The 20,624-nt window shown below is 36.6% G+C and overlaps 15 protein-coding genes and 2 pseudogenes across 17 annotated transcripts, besides 1 other annotated feature; 9 read left to right on the forward strand and 8 right to left on the reverse strand.

The window, feature by feature from the left end:
• Positions 1–19,275: part of a mobile genetic element that runs on past the window's edge.
• Positions 601–756, forward strand: TVAGG3_0950120 (uncharacterized protein; the record flags this gene model as incomplete). Its single annotated transcript, XM_051253219.1, has 1 exon — positions 601–756. The coding sequence occupies one exon, from the start codon at positions 601–603 to the stop codon at positions 754–756; it is 156 nt and encodes a 51-aa protein (XP_051078793.1).
• On the forward strand, positions 775–1,359 carry TVAGG3_0950130 (phage tail repeat-like family; the record flags this gene model as incomplete). Its single annotated transcript, XM_051253220.1, has 1 exon — positions 775–1,359. One exon carries the CDS (start codon positions 775–777, stop codon positions 1,357–1,359), a length of 585 nt encoding a protein of 194 aa, XP_051078794.1.
• TVAGG3_0950140 (uncharacterized protein) lies at positions 1,403–1,891 on the forward strand (the record flags this gene model as incomplete). Its single annotated transcript, XM_051253221.1, has 1 exon — positions 1,403–1,891. A coding segment is annotated over one exon (489 nt), but the record flags the coding sequence as incomplete, so codon positions are not given.
• On the forward strand, positions 1,988–3,529 carry TVAGG3_0950150 (DNA/RNA polymerases family; the record flags this gene model as incomplete). The annotated part of the gene is made up of 1 exon (XM_051253222.1): positions 1,988–3,529. The coding sequence occupies one exon, from the start codon at positions 1,988–1,990 to the stop codon at positions 3,527–3,529; it is 1,542 nt and encodes a 513-aa protein (XP_051078796.1).
• On the forward strand, positions 3,719–3,982 carry TVAGG3_0950160 (uncharacterized protein; the record flags this gene model as incomplete). Its single annotated transcript, XM_051253223.1, has 1 exon — positions 3,719–3,982. The coding sequence occupies one exon, from the start codon at positions 3,719–3,721 to the stop codon at positions 3,980–3,982; it is 264 nt and encodes an 87-aa protein (XP_051078797.1).
• Positions 4,032–4,598, reverse strand: TVAGG3_0950170 (MazG nucleotide pyrophosphohydrolase domain-containing protein; the record flags this gene model as incomplete). Its single annotated transcript, XM_001294507.2, has 1 exon — positions 4,032–4,598. The coding sequence occupies one exon, from the start codon at positions 4,596–4,598 to the stop codon at positions 4,032–4,034; it is 567 nt and encodes a 188-aa protein (XP_001294508.2).
• Positions 5,374–5,763, reverse strand: TVAGG3_0950180 (uncharacterized protein; the record flags this gene model as incomplete). Its single annotated transcript, XM_051253224.1, has 1 exon — positions 5,374–5,763. The coding sequence occupies one exon, from the start codon at positions 5,761–5,763 to the stop codon at positions 5,374–5,376; it is 390 nt and encodes a 129-aa protein (XP_051078798.1).
• On the forward strand, positions 6,036–6,608 carry TVAGG3_0950190 (uncharacterized protein; the record flags this gene model as incomplete). Its single annotated transcript, XM_051253225.1, has 1 exon — positions 6,036–6,608. The coding sequence occupies one exon, from the start codon at positions 6,036–6,038 to the stop codon at positions 6,606–6,608; it is 573 nt and encodes a 190-aa protein (XP_051078799.1).
• TVAGG3_0950200 (uncharacterized protein) lies at positions 6,637–6,837 on the reverse strand (the record flags this gene model as incomplete). The annotated part of the gene is made up of 1 exon (XM_051253226.1): positions 6,637–6,837. The coding sequence occupies one exon, from the start codon at positions 6,835–6,837 to the stop codon at positions 6,637–6,639; it is 201 nt and encodes a 66-aa protein (XP_051078800.1).
• On the forward strand, positions 7,338–7,944 carry TVAGG3_0950210 (organellar and viral DNA polymerase type B; the record flags this gene model as incomplete). Its single annotated transcript, XM_051253227.1, has 1 exon — positions 7,338–7,944. A coding segment is annotated over one exon (607 nt), but the record flags the coding sequence as incomplete, so codon positions are not given.
• On the forward strand, positions 9,563–9,978 carry TVAGG3_0950220 (uncharacterized protein; the record flags this gene model as incomplete). Its single annotated transcript, XM_051253228.1, has 1 exon — positions 9,563–9,978. A coding segment is annotated over one exon (416 nt), but the record flags the coding sequence as incomplete, so codon positions are not given.
• On the reverse strand, positions 9,994–10,413 carry TVAGG3_0950230 (protein of unknown function, DUF4108 family; the record flags this gene model as incomplete). The annotated part of the gene is made up of 1 exon (XM_051253229.1): positions 9,994–10,413. One exon carries the CDS (start codon positions 10,411–10,413, stop codon positions 9,994–9,996), a length of 420 nt encoding a protein of 139 aa, XP_051078803.1.
• On the reverse strand, positions 10,449–11,033 carry TVAGG3_0950240 (uncharacterized protein; the record flags this gene model as incomplete). Its single annotated transcript, XM_051253230.1, has 1 exon — positions 10,449–11,033. One exon carries the CDS (start codon positions 11,031–11,033, stop codon positions 10,449–10,451), a length of 585 nt encoding a protein of 194 aa, XP_051078804.1.
• TVAGG3_0950250 lies at positions 14,037–15,016 on the reverse strand (annotated as a pseudogene). Its single transcript has one exon. A coding segment is annotated over exon 1 (980 nt).
• Positions 15,988–17,739, reverse strand: TVAGG3_0950260 (annotated as a pseudogene). The gene has a single exon. A coding segment is annotated over exon 1 (1,752 nt).
• Positions 17,785–18,315, reverse strand: TVAGG3_0950270 (protein of unknown function, DUF4106 family; the record flags this gene model as incomplete). Its single annotated transcript, XM_051253231.1, has 1 exon — positions 17,785–18,315. A coding segment is annotated over one exon (531 nt), but the record flags the coding sequence as incomplete, so codon positions are not given.
• A 296-nt stretch (positions 19,276–19,571) lies between the features above and the next one.
• TVAGG3_0950280 (GTPase protein) lies at positions 19,572–20,354 on the forward strand (the record flags this gene model as incomplete). The annotated part of the gene is made up of 1 exon (XM_001313581.1): positions 19,572–20,354. The coding sequence occupies one exon, from the start codon at positions 19,572–19,574 to the stop codon at positions 20,352–20,354; it is 783 nt and encodes a 260-aa protein (XP_001313582.1).
• Positions 20,355–20,624: the final 270 nt, after the last annotated feature.

Consider the following 20,624-nt stretch of genomic DNA (forward strand, 5'->3'; position numbering starts at 1 on the left):
CTTGTGTTTTGACCGACAAATATTAGCCAGTATGGTGGTCCATCTTCTCTATACCTCGGAATGTTTCCAAGATATCCATAAACCAAGCATTTGGTGTTGAACTAAAGATTTTTATCATGAGTGCTTTCTTTGTTGCCTTAGAAACATAGGGGTCCTTGTTTGGATTCGTCATTTTTACCCTATAAGAAATGGGTTTATTTGGCGCATTAGCAGGAGTTGCATCCAGATTTTTGCCCGCAGTGGGAACAATAGCCAGAGGTGTATTTGGAGTTGGAAGGAAGATTTTGAGTACATTAGGTATACTTAAAGAGAAAGCACAACCTATTATACAAACTGTACAGAAAGGTTGGGATGTAGCACGAGATGCAGCAAATCTTATTCCAAATCCTGAAACAAGAGGAAAAGTTCAAGGATGGATGGACAATGTAGGAAGACAAGCAGGAAACTATTATAACAAAGCAAATGACTACTATAACCAAGCAGGACACTATATGGACCAAGGTGAAAGATTTTTTTATAACCATGCACAACAATGGGTAAACAATAACCAACCTCAACCGCCTCAAACGTGGGGAATGTAAAGTTTTTTACTGAGATGAAATGAACAATACAGCATTGAGACAAATGGGTTCAAGATGGATTTGTCGGCTTCCAGCAGTTACACAACCACGTGTTTGTCAAGTTCTTCCTATACCTCAGGAAGTTTTAGACCGACTTAAAAAACCTAAACAACCAGTTGAAAACAAAACAAACTAAAATTTTTACTGAGATGAAATGACCGAAGAAGTTGAAACGGTAGATTTGACACCACAAACAAAAAGTTCAGAACCATTGTCAAAACCTGTCAAAGAACTTACAGATGAAGAGAAAAATTCAATAATAGAAAGTGCCAGGTCTGGAAATACAAACCCTAACTACAAAGTCACTTTTCATAGAAATGGAACGGCTAGTATCTCAAAAAAGAAACAGACTCTCACAAATAAAATATTGAAGTCTGAAGGAGCTTTCGAGACAACAGATGGGAAGGTATTCTTCACTGACCAACAGTTCATTATAGAACATCTCATTGACTTAGAGTCGAAATATTCTAAACTTTACAACAAACACAAAAAGTTGAAAGGAAAACAAAAACAAATGGCATATGATATTTATGAAGATGTTGACGACACAACTGTTCCTGCAGGTGAGGTAAAGTCAGAGGAACCGAAAAGTGACGAAAAACCGATAGAAGAAGAGAAACCAAAAACTGAAGATAAACCAAAACCAAAGTTTAGTTTCCAAACTAAACCAAGTCAACCTTCATTAGCTGGTATGGGTTGGCGTCAAAGACTTATGGCAGCAGGCGGTTACGTAAAGTAAAGAAAAAACATTTTTTATTTTTATAAAAATGCCCCCATATAGAATGGATAGAAAATCTGCTAGAATAAAAGCAGAGTTAGAAAGATATGGTTGGAAAGTTTCGAAGAATTTTAAATATAGGAAGGGAAGACCCATAAAAGTCTATGACAAACTGGCTGGTCTTCGCTATGAAATGGACTTAGAAACAGCACGCGCAAACTATCCAAACAGATTAGAGAGGTTAGAAGAAGAACGTCTTATGGACATACCTTTCGATGTTACTGAGCCTCAAGTTGAAGGACACGACGGCTTTGCCAGATTCTACTGGAAACATGACGAACAATTGCATCCTTTGAGAAGGAAAAAAGGAAAAGGTGCTCCCATGGAAAGAACAAGATATGCATATGAAAAGTACCGTGAAGTTAGAAGTCAAATTACATCTGGTCGAACCTTTACAGTAAACTTTGACGAAGGAAAGAACAAAGAAGGCTTCATGGGAGTACTTGCTGCAATTCAAGATGGAAATAAGAAAGGATACAATCTCAGATTGACCATAACAGATTTGGACGGTCATATATACTATGCGCATGGCAATGTCACAACAGCTGCAATGCTTCTTGACGCTTTCAAGACTACAAAGAGAGAACAAATGGTTGACTCCGACTCAGACATTTTGAATGCAATTGAAGGAATTGCAAGTGTCAAGTTCGAATGGTACCAACCTAACCCTCAAGCAGTCAGACAACATGCTGGATACTTCCCGTTCATAAATAAGTCTGACATTAACTTAACCAGGTATGGAATTTACAATTCAATTGAAACAATTGTCAATGAACCTTGTATTCTTACATGTCTCAGGAACTCTGGTCTTGTTTCAGAAGAGAAAATGAAGTATCTTGAGTCATGTGTGAAGACAAGGTACATGCTCAGAGGTCAATTGGCTAAAATTGCACCGTTGGCAAATGTGAATATCCGAGTCAACATTCCGACTGAGAAAGGTTCTTCACATGACGACTATGTTGTTGACAAAGACTTACCATGGTTGAAGATTGTAATTGTCCACAACCACTTCATGTTGAACGAAAGTCTTACAAACCCATTGTTCGGAAAAGGCAAGTGCAACATTGTCAGAGCTGTAAACATTCTTTTCGAGAAAGGTTTGTTGGAACCAATTCCAGATGACAAGCTGACAGAAACTTTTGTACCAAAAGACGAAACAAACTTTTCATTGTTGGTAAGACCAAAAATTGTTCCAGACAAAGTTATAGCACAGAAGAAGTACACAGCTCCAAAAGGAGTTGGATTGTTCGGATACCAACCTGAACCAGAAGAACTTCCAATGAGGTTGCAAGAACTTCAAGATGCTATAAACAAACTTCCATTGAGGCATCCAATTGACGTCAAATTGTATTGGAGAGCATCTGAGTTAGGTCAGAAAATTTTATATGAAACAGGTTGCTTCGACGATGTTTATGAGATAACAGGAGAAGTTTCTCAGAAGATAAGAGACTCACTTGAATTTCCACGAACCGGACCCATTGGATGCGATAAGTTCGACTCATACGAAAAAATATACTATGTTGACCTTAACGCTGCATACATGAGGTTCGTCCAATATATTCCAACTGGAATTCCAAACGAAGATGGTGAGTTCCCGGGAAGGAACTATACAGTTGGAAAAGTCATACAACAACTCTATGATATTAGGAAAGCTTCAAACCCCAAACTTGCAATGACATTAAAATTGCTTATGAATTCGACATGGGGGTATTCCATTAAAAAACCTCAAGAGATGAAGAGTAAACATTATGAGAAGGTCGACAACTTTGTTGAAAGGTTCTCTCCTTTTGTTTTGAAATACGAGTTCACCGAAGGTCAAGGTGGCTTAGTAACCACAGTAAAACCTATTGTCGAACATTGGTCTTATCCACAGTTCGCAAAGGCAGTCCTTGACAACTACAACAAATTTTTCTCCGAAGTCAAATCCAAAGTCAAGGTTTACTATGAGAACATCGACGCACTCATGACGAACGAAGAAGGCTATAACAAACTCATTGAAATGGGAATGGTCGGTGAGAAGATGGGTCAATTCAAATTGGACAAAATTTTCACCGAAGTTCATGTAATATCGAAAAGGAAATATTGGGGTGTTAAAGAAGACGGCACAGAAATAAAACATTGCATGAAATAAAAAATTTTTATATTCCTTCCTAGCTAATTTCCGTTTAATTTCATGGTCGCCCTCGGAGTCTTTGAATCGGACAGGTCGAGTTACACCATTCTTGGTCTCAAACTCATATATAACCTGTTTGTCTGTATTTTCGTCGACTATGGCACGAGACACGAACATTGACCAAACGGACAAAAAGTGTCATTTCAGATGGTCACGCAGCCAATCGCATTCGAGCACTTCGAAGAAGCCTTACGTTCCAAGGGAGAGGGTGTCTGGTGCAAGGCAGAGGTCATGAGACTCTACGAGCAGTACATCCTCAATGCCTGGGAGGACAAATCGTCCTTGGATTGGCAATTCTACCAACTCCTCTGGGACGACCTCCTACGCAACTGGGATGACGAAAGAGTCCAATTCAGGGGTCAGGAACTACTTGTCCAAATTCTCATTAATTTAAGCTACTTAACTAAATAAACACCTAAATTTACTCGGGGTTTCCCCCTAAAATAAAATTTTTTTACTCTTAGAACCACTCGAGGTTCTCCTTACGGTTGTTGAGCTTGTCACCGTCAATGTGTCTGACCTTCGTCTTCTTGTTTGGATTTGGAACCCATTGCATACCGACAAGCCTTCCCATGGAAATTGTACCGTAATTTCGAAGGGTAAGGGTCAAGTGTCCCAAGTTGTTGAGGACTGGGGTAAGAACCTTGCCTGTCTCCTTGTTGCGGATTTGGTATGGGTAGGGTTGGGAAATTTCGTAAGCGTCATCGGCAACAAGGGTTGCCCAAACTTCCTCTTCTTCGTGTTTCTCTTCTTCCTCTTCTTCCTCTTCCTCTTCTTCGTGTTTCTCTTCTTCCTCGACAATTCCTTCTTCAATTCTGTGTTCACGAATTACGGTGTTGGAGGTTCTGTCCTTTCCGAGTACCTTCCAGATGGCGTCTATCTCTTCGAAGAAACGGTAGATGAGTCTGGCAAGGTCTCGGTTCTCTCTCGCGTAAATGCGCAAGGTTTCCGTCAAATCATTCAGGCATTTCTCATTGGAAGCTTGGTTCATGAGGACATCGGCTTTGAGCTTGGTCATCTCTTCCATAAGACTACTTTGGAGAGTCTTAACGGTGTTTGTCAGATGAGCTTTCAAATTCAAAATTTGAATTTGAACTGGGCGCTTGTCTGCAACATTGAAAGGACATCTGCCATTGTGTTCGGCTTCGGTGCTTGTTCGGACATCGAAAAAATGAAGTGGTTTGAGAATGACGGTTTTACTTCAAAAAGCTTGTTATGACGGTTAAGTCATACAACAAGTTAAAATAATATCTTGTTCTTCTTCTGAACGTTTGTTGTCTCTTCCGATAAAAGTTTCGAACATGAGAACCAAAAAACGTTTTTTGAGATTGCGGAAGAGTTCAGGCAAACGTTCATATTCTGGATATGTTGGGAGCAGTTCGAAACATCTGAGCTGACTTTCGGACAAAATTGGGACAATGTCAGAAAATTCATCTTTGGTCGGACTGCTTGAAGGTAAGTCCCTTACATGTAAGTAGCTCTGTAAAGTCTTCTCATTTCTGCTAACTTTTGGAGTATAGCTTCGTAGTTTAGAAGTTTTAATTTTAATTGTCTTATTCCACTCTTTACTTCTAAACGGTAACTATCCATGAGGTCAAGAGTAGCTTTGGTAGCTTTAAGTGGAGCTATCTCTTCTTGACTTGTGCAATTTTGGTTGCAATTGTGTTTGAGCTCCTTCAAGTTCGCCGTCTATGTCGTTCTCAACGCCTTCAACCATGGCTTGAAACTCTTCATCGGTCCATTGAGATTGGTGTGGACGAATTTAACTTGCTTCATTCAAAAAATGAAAAAAATGTTTTTACTCAAAACGTTAAGGTTGACTGAACTGGTTGGATGTCGCCTTCACAGGTTATGTAGAACGGCTGACCCGAGAAGTGAAGGAGAGACTGAATTGCCAATTTCATATGGGGTAGGGGGTTCTCCTTGTTTGGTATTTTTATCCAAGGACGTTTGTTTAGGAACTTAACAAGAGCTTCTCTTTTGGCGTCCTTTATGTCGTCGTAGGCTGTCCCGTCTGGTATTTGAATTGGAATTCCAGTCGAAGTCTCGAGCTGAAGTGTAGACCTTCCAGAAATACTGGTGAACTTGACCTTGGGCTTCATTACCCTGCGCAAGTACTGCTTAACAACTTCATTTATCTCTATAAGGTAAATTGCCTCGTCAAATCCTTCTGGCATTCCGAGTCCTTCCATCCGACAGGAAAATATTTTCCCGACAACTGGAAAATATTTTCCCGACAACTGGAAAAAATTTTCCCGACGACAGGAAGGACTCTTCCAGTTGTCCGTCCGTAAACCATTCAAATTTTCGAAAATTGAGAACTTTTGGTCGAACTTCAGAAAAAGTTTTTCCTTCCGACAGGAAAGGTTTTTCCTTCCGACAGGAAAGGTTTTTCCTTCCGACAGGAAAGGTTTTTCCTTCCGACAGGAAAGGTTTTTCCTTCCGACGGTTAAGCCACAAACAGATGTCCGACGTACCACCAACCGAGCCCATTCCCAAACCAGAGGAACCTAAAGCACCAGCCCCTGCACCTCAGCAACCTCAGTTCCAGCAAGTACCTCCGTATTACTACCAATTTCCACCTCAAGGTTACTACCCACCACAAGGCTTCCCGAACTACCCTCCTCAGCCTATGCCTTACTTCCCCAACCCTTGGATGTTTATGCAAAACCCTGCCCCACAATTCCAATCTCAATCCAAGAGAGACCAAGACTTCGAAGAAGGTCTGAACCGCTTACGCAAAGAGTATGCTACAGCTCCAATGGAAGACGACAGGCTTTCAGTCTCTTCCCTCAAATCGACCGATTCGACTCGTACCACAGATTCGGTCAAAGACAGAGACGACTACCTCAAGCAGTCTGAGAGACTCTTCATCTTACAGCCATTTACAGTTGGAGCTCTCAAGAACATGCGCAATTACGAAGGTCAGACACCAGCTGGAGACCGCAAAACAGACGTACTCGCAAGAGCAGTCCAACTGGTCAAGACAAAGACTGAGATAGTCGACTTCATTCTTGCAGCTTGCCCATACAAGTAAAAAAATAAACAATTACGAGTTAAACTTTTTACTCTTTCTTTTCTGAGTTGTTTAGAGCTGGTTTCTCTTGTAGGAACCTTTCGTACTCTTCCATGGTCATGTAATTGCGAATTTGGTACGCAATTCCAGGTTCGTTGTTTTTGAACCTTACGTATGTAACGCTTCCATCCTCCTCAGGGAAGTAAGCTGCTAACATCTGACCAAGTTTTCTCGGTGACTCGGAGCTCATAAAAATGTCACTTTTTAAACGTTAAGTTTTTAGTCTTATTTTACCCTTTGTTTACCCTTTGTTTACCCTTTGTTTGTCAAGGTAGTATTGGAGCGCAATTTCTCCAAATTCTCTGTGTCGGAGTTCTTCAGCATTTTCCAAGGTGTACCTGGAGAACTCATAGAAGTTGTCAAGAACATACTGCCATGCTGCTCTTCTGAGTTCGTCGGTATTTTGGAAGTGTTGCACCTTCGAGTCTTCTGACATGAAAAAAATGACACTTTTTCAGCAAAAATATATTTTAGGGTAGAAGGGTATATCTAACCTCTTTTCTAACCTCTTTTCTACCCTCTTGAATTTTCATGAAATTTACACCAAAAATATATTTTAGGGTAGAAGGGTATATCTAACCTCTTTTCTAACCTCTTTTCTAACCTCATGAATTTGTCATGAGTTTTCCCGAAATAAAAAATAAAGTTGGTTTTTTTAAAAAAATATTTTTTTATTTTTATTGTAAGAACATGTTAGCAACAACAGCACCAAACTCTTTAGTCATGAACCCAACTTCAATGTTAGTAGAGATGAAAAGCTTCATTCCTTCTTCATATACTTTCGAAAAAGAAATCCAGAAGATAAAGCAGGAACTTTTAACAAGTACTTTGGACTGTTGTGCGAAAGATGAACAAAATGAACAGTATCTTTACGACATGCAGGATATTATTGACCATTTACCCAAATTGCCTGAAATCCAACAACAAAAGCTTACTATTCCAGAATTCGATGAAATAGAAGTCAAAGCAACTGACTCAGTAGAAATAAAGAAGTTCATACGAAAGGTTAACTATGAGTTTCTTGGATTTCATTGCAACCACAAAGTCATGGACAAAGATTGCGATATGGTATATAAGAACATCTCTGACATATACAAATCTGGGGAGTTTAAGACCTACGACAACTTTGTTTCGTTAGTTGCAAAATGTGTATGGCAGATAAGAGATAAAGATAGAAGAGGTAAGATATGGAATGAACAGATAAAACCCGCAACTTTTGAGTTAAAGAGAGCAATTGACGCCTTAGTCATACTAGCAGGTAAGGTTTCAGAATATAACGCAAAAATGAACCCACAATGTTCTAAATGTAAAGCAGCAATGAGGAAATATAACTACTCCGTCAAAGAGATAGAACGTATGCGAAACGACTATGCTGACTTAAAGAGGGAGGCAGAGAAACCAGCAGAAGATAAAATGGACATGTTGACATTTCTAAACAAAAACTATCCAACAGCTGACGATTTCCTTCTTTCAGATGTCAAGAAGAAATATAAAGAAACCTTCGGCATTGTGAAAACATTCGATATCCTTCGTGAAGAAATAGAAGCTACAAAACTGTTTAGAATTTCACGAATTCACAATGTTTACCATGTAAAACGCTTATAAAATAACTGGGGTAGAAATGAGGGTAGAAAACGGGGTAGATATACCCTTCTACCCTAAAATATATTTTTATTGAATTCTGAGTAAAATTCTGAGTAAAATAATTTTTAGGGCATGTGTCAAACCGTTGAGTTTTCACAAAATTTTAAAAATAACGTTTACCATGTAAAACGCTTATAAAATAACTGGGGTAGAAAAGAGGTTAGAAAAGAGGTTAGATATACCCATCTACCCTAAACATTATTTTTATTGAATTCAGCAACAAAATTCTGAGTAAAATGACATATGGTTGCTTCCCTCGGAAAACCGAGAGAAGAACAGCGAGTAGTGAAAAAACCCTGGTCGCCAAAACTCTTTATTTTTCAAGCTTGACTTTTTACAATTTGAACTTTGTTTGCGTAGATGTGAATTCTGAAAGAAGTATGAGGGTCTTGTATGACTTTGTACTTCTCCCATAGTTCATGTCTGTCAAACTTACCTGCCATGGACTCTTTCATAAGTTCCATGAAATCGTCTTCGGACAATCCAGGGAAAAGTATAATGTCAGTAAGTATTCTTTTAACATCCTTACTTAAACTCTTGGCTGTCTGTACACAAATGACAACTGAGATGTTAAAGTGTCTGAGCTTCTTAAGAATTCGACACATGTCTTGTTCTCTATTCTTTAACAAAGGATGAGAAGCAAAGTCATCTAAGATAAGAAGACATCTATGAGGGTAAGTCTTCCAATCGTAAGATTGCAATTTCTTCGAAATGTATTCTATCTCTTTCTGTTTGTTTCTGAAGTGTTTCTTCTCTAATATTCTCTGCATTTCCTCATTTGGGTCTTTAAACTTAGAATTTATATACTCATTTATAGCATTGTACTTCAAAACTCTTCTTTGGTACTTCTTTATCCAATCTAACAACTCAGAGTCTTTTATACATACTAACTTAGACTTCTTTATAATATCTTTGAACGAATTGACGGTTTGGTCAAATTGACCAGAAGTACTACAAATGACAACTAACTCATAGAATGGGTTCTTCTCATCTAGTTCTTGTTGTTGTGCAGCCATTTTAAGATAAGTGAAAGTCTTACCCGACCCAGGTGGTGCAATTAGACCTGTTATACCATTCTGAGCAAATAAGAACTTGTCATGTATAGGCTTTATCTGAGCATTTTCTAACTTCCTCTTGTTCTTGTTTAAAACATTCTCAAATTTCTTGTCAATGTCAGCAAACTTTTTTTCTAACATATTTTTAGAAAAATTAAAATTTTTATCTTTTTGAAAATGTCTAGCGATTTCGCCATCTATATTCGAGACAAGCTTTTCGACAGCAAAACATCTGTCGACCATAAAATCTTACATAGTGTAAACAAGAAAGGTGAATTTGTTCTAAAGTTCTGTTTCTGGGAATATGACAAGAACCATAAAACATTAAGCAGAGAAGTCTTTAAGTTTGTCAATGACAGACTTGTTGACAGAGATGACGCCGATTGGAAAGATGAAGTCCAACAAAAGTTCTTAGAATGCAAAGAAGACACATGCGCTGTTCTTGAAGATGAAATAGGAAACAGAATAGAAGAGCTATTAAAGGACAAAGAACTTTTACATAAATATGGTTGCGCCAAATTTGACATAACTCCACCAGAGAAGAAGAAGAAGAGAGAGAAGAAAGAAAAGAAAGTAGAAGAAGAGAAAAAGAACCTGAACCAGTTCCAGAGAAAAAGAAATTTGACATGTAAAATAAAATTTTATTTTTAGAACATTTCTGGGTCAATGTCAATGTTCTCTTCCTCTTTAGGAGTAAACACTGGCTTAGACTCTAAAATCTTTTTACCCAATTTACCTTGAACTTCAACTATCTTAGACTCATAATATTCATAGTCGTCTGCTTTCTTTGGTTCATAAGGTATAACAAGTTTGTATGCTTTGCCTTCTTTAAGGTTTGAAAACCTTCTGTCAAAACTTTCTTTGACTGCTAACAAACCTTCTATGTCTAAGTCTTCAAATTTCGCACCATTTTTAGTCACAATAGCAAACTTAACTGGTTCGATGTTCCAAACTTTGTCAAATGTAGACTTTTCAAAATTGTAGAAGTAAACGTTCAAATAAGCGAATGGGTCTAGTTCTTCTTTGACTTCTGTCATGTACTTGTTGACTGAAATATATTTCGTCATCTTTTCTATCGGATAAAAAAATATTTTTTTTAAATTTACTCAGAAAAATTTTTCTTTGTATATACACCATTCTGAACATCTAAAAGATTTTTGACATTTGCCAAGAATGTACGTTTAGAAGCTGCCATATAACCATACTCTTGACAATACTGTTTATATTCATCGTACAATGACCTTTCATCTAATGACACAAAGTCAGTTTCATCTATGAACAGTTCATATACACTCTTGTTTGCTTCTAACAATGTTTGTCTCTCTTCGGTATGTGGAATTTGTCTTGGATTGAACTTTGAAATATCTAATGTCATAAAATATGAGAACAAGTGGTTGTAAAAGTCAGATGTCAAAGTTTCTGCTAAGTCGTCAAAATATTCTGTATCTTGCATATGAGAATCTGACGTTCTGACAACTACATATCTTCTGTCAGAACTTTCTAACTTCATCGGAACAGTATTGTTTGAAACCATAATGAAGTTTGCAACATTCTCACAAACTCTTTGGTCTTTATACTTTCTTTCAACAACTCCAACTTTGTCTGTTATAAGACTCTTCAAAGCATCTGAGTTCAAAACTTTTGTTGTATCTATACTTTGAAGTTCATTGCAAACTATAAGTTTCATATTCTCTATTGAGGAGTTAAATTTACCGCAGATGTTTTCTAAGTTTGTCATATTCGGATTCGAATAGCCCTCTAACAGTTTGCACAAAATATCTGTAAAGAATGTGTTCTTACCAGTTCCTTGTTTTCCAATTATAATGAGAGCAGTTTCATTTTTAGCACTTGGATATTGTAAGATGTGTGCAAACCAACATAAGATATCTTAGACTCTTCGTTTCCATTGCATATAATTTCTTTGACATGGTCTAACCAAGCTTCTATAACATTTCTTTCCATTCTACTTGTTCGTATTTATATCCAGTGAAGATAGAATAGAAGTTTGGAGATGGTGTATAGAACTTTATACCTCGAACTGAAAAATCTTCTAACTTTGACAATAAGATATCCCAAGCATCTAACATCTTCATTCCAACTTGTACAACTTTTATTTTCTTAAGTTTCTGTCTACATTCTTGTTCAGACACTATTGTTGCTCTTGTTTGTTAAAGACAACATCCCATTCTTTCATGAAAAACATTCTGGGGCAGAGTCGACATAAATGACTAAACGTTTCAAATTTCGACTGCTTTGTTATAGTCTCGAAATGGACACATATTTCTGAATGCTTGGAAGTCATAAAAATCTGAAACATCTATTCTGTACATTTTTATAAAAATAAAAAAATATTTTTTTTATTCTTGACTTTGTTGTTGCATTTGTTGCATTTGTTGTTCTTGAGCTATTTGTTGTTGAAGTTGTTCTTGTAGTACATACTTTCCCAGTTGCATCTTCCAATTCGAAACTTTCTGCCGTCATTGACAAATACATAGGACATAAAAGTTTTACAGGAAAAGTTTGCGTCAACTAAGGTTAAGTTTATGTTTGCTAAAGTGTTTGAGTTTACTAAAGCTGAAAACTCTGCATTCGAATGAACTAGGCAAACCAGCAGAGAAAGTGTTGTTTATACGCATAAGTATCTTTTGGTCATAGTAGTTTCTGTCGACATTCGAATAACACTTTGAACCTAAGTTTGAAACAATATATAAAATAGGTGTGCTTAAAGTCAATGGAATAGATAGACCTTGTATGACACCTTTTCCTGTTATAGGAAACTGTTGGTAGTAAAAACCAGATATAAGTTTTGTATTATAGCTCATATCGTTTATACTAAACTCAGTCGGACATCAAACATAATGAAACCTGCTCTAGTTGCAGCACATGTTACATCCGTCCTTAAAGTATTAAATAAGTCAACAAAACCTGTTGGTTGGTATATCTGAGTAAGTATCTTCAAAGAAGTATTTTTTACCATTCACAACAACAAAGTCTTCTGGTGTCAAAAGAGCAAAACAGGCTTTAGTCGTCATTGTGTTTAAGGTTAGTTTACAATATCGTCCTTGAGGACTTTGTAAGTTTGTTGTTATAGAATTATATGACTCAGGGTTTTAGTCGTAATAGTATAAACCACTATGTCTTCTGCCATTTACTTAGCAAGTAATTTTAATGAAATGTTGTGGTCGTCAAATATTTTTATGACGTCTGGGAAACTATATTTTAAGTTCAACGTTTCACCTCCTTTCATAACGTATATCTTGTCAATGACATTATATGAAACACCACAGCAACTAACGTCGGGTTCTATTTCTTTGATGTTTATATCGTCTGCCTCTGTCAAAAGTTTCAATAGTTCTTTCAAAACTTCATGAGGTGCGATGACATATGAGTTCACTTTACAGGGTTGTGTTCGACCAAGTTTAACATTATACCCAAAGCTTGACAAATCTTCTCCTGAGTTTTAAGTTTGTCTTTAAGTTGTTGGTAGTCGTTTCGAATATCTGCAACAGAACTTAAGTCTCTGCTAACTTCAGGGTATGTTGGTTGTTCTTTTACAGGAACTATTGTTATACCATCTTCGTCTTCGTATGGTTTCCCCACTTCAACATCTTTCTTTGACATTGACAACAACACTTTGACTGTTTGTTTGAGTTGGTGAATTTAACTTCACATCTGCCATCGCCATTAAACCTTTTGAAACACTTACGCTTCTATTTTTCGGAAATGACATTTTACTTAGAATAAAAAGATGGACGTATTTGAGTATCTCTTCGAATTGAAGCAGAACAAAGTTTACACACAAACAAAACAATACAAGTTCATTGACAGAATAGTTCTTTATACAAACAATGGAAAATGTTATAGAATAGCAGTCTTTGCTGAACCAAAATATTTTCATAAAGCAAAGAAAGTTGGTATAACTGAAATGGTGAAAGTTCTTGAAGCAGACAAAAATATAACAACAAAACTGACCGATATTTCTAAAGGTAAGTTTTTAATACAATATTATGTCAAAACTGGCGTACTGTCAATATTTGACGGAGAGAAGTCAGTTCAAGAACAACTTACTGACCTGCTGCCAAAATCTGCTCGATGGAAGCTGTCGTTATGCCAATCTGAGGAGCCCCAGCAGGTTTCATCGAACGAATCTTCAAAAGAGCATCTTCCGTGAAAAGTGCTATTGGTTTTGTAAACTTCTTTGCTTTCAATTCATCTGGACCGTCTCTGTCACCAGTATATTGTATTTGAACTGTACCAACAGTTGAAATACCACCCATAAAGTCTTCTGAGTCAGCAAATGGAATGCCAAGCCAAAAGTTTGAACGGTCTCCATTTGTATATTGAGTTTTTTGAGCTCCTGTATGGTCCATACTTTCACATATGGCATAATAGAACTTTGCATTTCAGGGTTAATGGTTGTTGTGAAGTTGTTGTTAAAGTTCATAGCATCTAATGTCAAGTTGTATGACCTCATATCCTCAACTGTAGAATATTCTTCTCTTGGATAATATTTGCCATCTATGTTTATATGATATTTAATACCAGGGTTGTAGAAACAAGAATAGTCATTTATAGTTCGTCTGAACAGTACAAACATAGTATCTGCATGTTTCATTGCAGTTGTTAAGCAATATCTGTTCTTGCACCTGGGTCAGCACTTTGGTTTCCAACTTCACCTGCAAAGTCTTTGACAGATATTTGGTGTATAGGGAACATAAGTGGAACTGCAATATATTTGGCAGCTAAAGCATTTGAAATATCTGGGTCCAACATATAGACTGCAAGTCTGCTTTCTATTCTCTTGCATTCAAACTTTTTCGCATGTGAACTTAACTGGGTCCCAAGCATCTCCAGCAGCATTGAAATAATAGTTTACTTCAGTGTTGAGGTTTGAGAAACCAAAGTCTAAGTCAACTTTGTTTTTGCAAAAGTCGGCGAATGACATTTTATTTGTTCCCACTACTTCTGTAAGAGTGAATGGGTCTTGTGTTGGTGCAATGACTAAGTTATTTTTGCTTGGAGTAAGTTCGATAGAAATTTTTCCTGCCCAGTTTGGCAAGTATCTTAAAAACCTGAAGATGAGGAAAGATGACAAAGGAACTCTAAGTTTCAGTTTTACTTTGGTTACTGCTGCTGCAGTTTGTCCAGAAAGGTTAACATAAACTCCTGGAACGTTAGGGTCAAGTCTTCTTATTTTCTCAATAGTTGCATACTGGTCTGTTTGTTCTCTAGCTTGTGGTTGTACTGAGTTTCTCAAAGCGAACCATTCATAGTTTGCCCATGTTACTGTTTGAACTAAGTCAGAGTTAGAATATATCTTATATCCCATGAAAACTTCTGGAGCATATTGGTATCCGACATAGAAAATTCCATTGCAACCTTTCTTGTCAGACAACTTGGCAGAAGGTTTTATTTCAATGTCTTGTTCCACGTATAAGAAAGAGTTGTCAATAGAAATATATGAAACCTGTCGCAAGCAATATCTACTGTTGTTGAAGAACCTTCTCCAAACTCACCTACGTTTCCATAAGAAACAGCAGTTGTATATTCGTAAGTTCCAGGAACTATTTCTGACCTTCTAATGGCATTGTCGCATTCGTTATACCATTCGGAAACATTTCCATTCATAGCATCCAAAACTGTTGGCGTTATATTCTGAGCGGCGTACATTTCATATGAGTAAAAATATAGAATAGTTGGATTTATATGTCATAATAGAACCCACGTGGACCAAGCTTTACTTTCTTCCTGACTGAGTTTTTAACTCTTCTTTTTCCTTCATTGCCCTCTGCTTGAAGTTGTTGCATCTTTGCATTATGTTCATCTAGTATGTTGCAAATTTCCCATGTCCTTTTTGCCTTTTGGCTCTGGTCGCCCATCTCAGGTAACCTATATCCTAGAAAGATTTTGTCATAGTTTGTATTTGAGTCTTCGCGTATTGTTTGCATGACTCTTTCCTGAGTTTCCGGTTCAAGCTCTTCAAACAGTGCCTGTCCATATGGAATAAGCTCGTTTCCAAATATATGTTTTTGTAGCCATTCTGGTTTTCTTTCCATGTTACCAACTATATCTTTTGTGAATGGGAAAGCTTTTACCCAATCTTTCAGTCTTGCGTCGTTTATTTCTGTAGTTGGTTTTATTTTGTCAAGGAACATGTTTTTTCAATACTAACATTTCATTTGGTACTGTCCATTTGAGTTTTCTTAAATATTCATCCCTTCTCATTCATTGTCTGCAAAGTAAGTTTTTATGACATTTTGTAAACTTTCGTTTGCAAGGTCATGTACAATAGGTTCTCTTCCTTCTCCCTCCCTAACTTTCTTTCTAAACTCTTCACCAAATATACCATCTCTATGGTTCTGTGTAGTTCTTTGAGATAAATGTTTAGAACGTCAGGTGTTATATTTCCATCAGCCATGTTCATTTCATACTGGTCCAAAATATCTGCATCTTTCATATCTTTCAATGGCATTAAAGCCGCGCTGAAAATACCAGCTATATCTGGTTCACCATTGACTTCCATTGCGTCTACAACTTCTTGGAATTGTGGTTGTAAGTTTATGAACCACCTATCCGGATTAGCTTTATGACCCCATCTCATTGTAGTTCCATCGTCTGCAGAAACAAAAGTAGGTTTGTTTCCATCTTGGTTAGGTTCTGAATGAACTTTAAACAATGTTTCATTTCTATATGTTTTCTTGAAATTTAACCTTTTATTTTCACCGAGTTCATCCGAAGATTGAACGTTAAATGCTCGTAAGTAAAAAGGGTTGTTGTATTTGTGTACATTTTTTTCAGTTCTTCCATTCTATGCTGGATATTTTCATCTGATGTTGGAGTCTTTTGTATGTCGGCAAACATTTTTCGATATTCTTCTACTATGTCAGCCGAATTTTTTTTAGACTCTTGGAAATATTCCATATTCTCCGCATACTCTTGTTGAGGGTCAAGATTTTTCGGCTGTTCCAAATCTTCATCTAGTTCTGTGAAGTTAGTTTCCAAAGGAGGACTTGTTCGTTTCCTTCAGGCTCTTCTAGCTGTTGTTGCTGAACTATTTCTTCCATGTCTGGTTGTATCTGAACTTCTTCCTGTGGAGTTTCTTGTACCTCATCTGCTGGCATTTCATATATTCCGAGACCGTTTTCAACAATTTCCCTATCTACGTCATCCGCATTCATAAGCTTTTGTTCTTTCGTTCCGTCTCTATTTTTTACGCGTTTCATGACGAAAGTTGAATTGTCATTTAGCTCTGACATCAAATATCTCGGAGTAAATTCATCCATGTCATTTGGATGATATGCTATTAAATCATATCCCTTAGCGAGCTTGTATTTTCCAGGTTTGAGATTATATCCGTTTTGGTGCTGAGCCATAAAGCTAAATAGGTTCGGGTCAGTATTTCCATCCTTGAACTTTCCAATAGCTTCTTTATATCTGTCACTAAAGTCAACAGTATCTGGGAAACCACACTCTTCTTTAAGCATTTTTAAGAATTCTTGGTTTCCTTGTTCTCTACTTCTTTTATGTCCTTGTTCTGTTTGTGGTTGTTGTTGTGCTGGTTTTGGTTGTGGTGCAGGTGCTGGATTTTGAACTGTTGGTTGTTGTGCTGGATTTTGAACTGTTGGTTGCTGTGCTGGATTTTGAACTGTTGGTTTTGGTTGTTGTTGTGGTGCTGGATTTTGAACTGTTGGTTGTTGTGTTGGTTTTGGTGCATGCCTGTGTCTGTGTCCATGTGACGATGTAAATGTTTTAGGTAGTCCTGGTGCAGGTGCTTCTCTTGGAGGGTTTGGTGGTATATAAGTTCCACCAGCTGGCACATATGTTCCATCTGCAGCATAATGTCCTACCTGACTTTTCGTTTTTAAGAAAGCATTTACTAGGTCTGTTTTGGTCTGTTGTAACTCTTTTTCTTGACTTTTCACAACAGTTGCTCTAACGGCGTCATAGGCACTTTGAACTGCCTGTCTCGTTGCTGCATCTGTTATTTTCGTCATATTTTGTGCTACTTCTCTTAACTCTTTGTCGAAACCTTCAGACTTCAGTTTCTTTCCAGATGAGAAGTCGTTCACTAGTTTCACCTTACTATGAAGAGCTTCGAAGGCGTTCTTAAAGTCAGCATTTGTTAAAGCTTCATTTGAACTGTCTTCATCCGCTTGTATTTTTGTCCTTATTGACCCTATAAGCTGGGCTGCTTTGGCGTTGGCTTGGGCATCTAACCAGTCATTGTTAGCTTTTATATATTCTGCGCTTTTCATTGCCTTTTGCATGGCTGCGTCGTTATTTTTACTTTCTTGTGCTAAGTTTTCATACTGTACGGTTTGGTTTTGCAACTGTAAAAGTTTTTCTGCCTTTACATTTGCTTCAACTTCTTTTTTATACTCATCGCTATCCATATATGTCTTCAGGGCTTTTTGTTTTATTTCTTCATCTTTCAGTACTTTATATTGAGTAGTATGGTTTTTCAAATTTACAACATCTTGTTCCATTTTTGCTACTTCTGCTGCTTTTTCTGACACTTTTTTTGCATATTCCTCTGTACTTAGTTCTTTCAGTTGTTCTTCTTTCTTCTTTTTCTCTACGTTTAACTCATTGAGTTTCTTTGTGTGTCTGTCATATTCTAGTTTCTTTTCGTTTTCACCTATTTGTTTCTGTATGTCTATGTTTGACTTTTTGACATCTGATATTTGATTTTTGAGTGAACTCAAATTCATTTGACTTTGAGGGTTATATGCTGTTCCGTCTGCAGCTCCACCATAGCCTGCCATTTTCGCTAAAAGTGCCGCTCTTAAACCTCCACTCTGTGCACCAAAAACTCGGTTTAAAAGCATAGGATTGCTTGACATTTGTTGCAACATAGTGGGGTCATTCAATATTTGTTGTTGCAACTGTTGTTGTGGTGTCAGTTTTACTATTGGATGTTTCAATGCTCTCTTCCTCTTACGTATATTCTTACGTAGCTTACGTGGCATTTTAAGTGAAGTTAAAAAGCGGTTTTTGACAGATGTTTTATTGTGACTTCTTCGTAAAGACTTTGTTGAGACTTCTTCGTAAATGAGTGTAAATGACCCAAAAATATATTTTAGGGTAGAAGGGTATATCTAACCTCTTTTCTAACCTCTTTTCTACCCTCTTGAATTTTCATGAACTTTCTTGTCTATGTTTTGTTGAGATTTCTTCGTAAAGACTTTGTTGAGACTTCTTCGTAAAGACTTTGTTGAGACTTCTTCGTAAATGAGTGTAAATGACCCAAAAATATATTTTAGGGTAGAAGGGTATATCTAACCTCTTTTCTAACCTCTTTTCTACCCTCTTGAATTTTCATGAATTTCTTCGTAAAGACTTTGTTAAGACTTCTTCGTAAAGACTTTGTTGAGACTTCTTCGTAAAGACTTTGTTAAGACTTCTCGTAAAGACTTTGTTGAGACTTCTTCGTAAAGACTTTGTTAAGACTTCTTCGTAAAGACTTTGTTGAGACTTCTTCGTAAATGACCCTAGTAGTATATTTTTGGTGTAAATTTCATGAAAATTCAAGAGGGTAGAAAAGAGGTTAGAAAAGAGGTTAGATATACCCTTCTACCCTAAAATATATTTTTGGTGTAAATTTCATGAAAATTCAAGAGGGTAGAAAAGAGGTTAAAAAGAGGTTAGATATTACCCTTCTACCCTAAAATATATTTTTGGTGTAAATTTCATGAAAATTCAAGAGGGTAGAAAAGAGGTTAGAAAAGAGGTTAGATATACCCTTCTACCCTAAAATATATTTTTGGTGTAAATTTCATGAAAATTCTGAGTAAAATGACAGATGTTTATATGACACTTTCTCCGGTTTATAGGACCTCTCTCATATTCTAAACATCTTCGGGGCTAGAGGGCACGAAGTGCCTGGAAGCCCCACTACCTTTTTTTTTTTTTTTTTTTTTTTTTTTTTTTTTTTTTTTTTTTTAAGCAGTTGAAGAGAATAAGATATTAGTAATAAAAAACTTTCCCCAGAAAGGAACACCAAAAATGACGAGATAAAGCCATTGCAAAGAGAAAATGGAAGAAGAAAACGAACTGAATATAGAAAACTCATGAAGCGATGTATCTATGGGAAAACTATTGAAACGATGTATTTATTTTCAATGCATATGTGCTAGTGTTTACATAATTCAAAATCTCAAAGTTAAAGTTTTAAATGTCACTTTTTGAACCTTAAATTTGGAATTTCAAATAAAAAAAATTCAAAATGGAAGATAATCAAGAAATTCCTGATCTTTCATATGGTGCTTGTTTGATCGGACCACCTGGTAGTGGAAAGACATCAGCAATCAAGGCATTGAAAGAAATGTGCGAAAAACTAAGCAGACACGTTATAGTAATGAATCTTGATCCGGCCAATGACCAATTACCTTATCAAGCAGACTTTGATATTTGTTCAACAATAAATGTTAAGGATGTAATGGCTACAACTGCTTTAGGTCCCAATGGCGGCCTAATTTATTGTATGGAGAGCCTTGCTGAAAACATAGATGCAGTTGCAGACGTGATACGTCCTCGTGTTCAGAAAGCATCGTATTTTCTAATTGATTTTCCTGGCCAAGTCGAATTATACACTCATTCTGAATGCATTCGTCAATTTCTGGATAAATTCCAGAAAGATCTCAAACTTAAACTCGCTACAGTTAATCTTGTCGATGTTGTTTTGGCTTCTACGAAACAAGGATATCTTGGTCAATCTCTAATGAGCATTGGAATGATGCTACGCTTATATACGCCCCATATCAATGTACTTAGTAAGTTTGATCTCGTTGAAACAGGAGAAGTTGAACTTCCATTTGAAACAGAAACTTGTGATTTCGAAGACATGGTTTGCAGTGGAACACCAAGTAAACTACATCAAAAAATCGTTGAACTTCTTTGCGATTACGACTTAGTTTCATACGAATATTTCAGTGTAACTGATGAAAGCTCTGTAATGCATCTGATTGAGCTTATCGATAAGGCTGTTGGTTGTTCATGGATGCTTTAAAGTCAAAAATAAATTAGAATTAAAAAATAAAAGTTTTGTTTGTATTAAATTTCCGATTTTTATAACTCACATTTCCAGAAATCAAGAATCATTACATTAGATATGGTTGATTTTGTAATAAAATACTGATTGAATTAAGTTTTCTTAAATTGCATTATAAGAGCTTATTAAAAAGGTTATTTATGCATGTAGATATATCTGGTTGATTTGATTGATCTAAAAAGTTTATATAAAGAATTTTGAAAAATATCTCACTCAATACCTAGATTT

This window comes from Trichomonas vaginalis, chromosome I, assembly GCF_026262505.1.
Source record: "Trichomonas vaginalis G3 chromosome I, whole genome shotgun sequence".
NCBI lineage: Eukaryota > Parabasalia > Trichomonadida > Trichomonadidae > Trichomonas > Trichomonas vaginalis.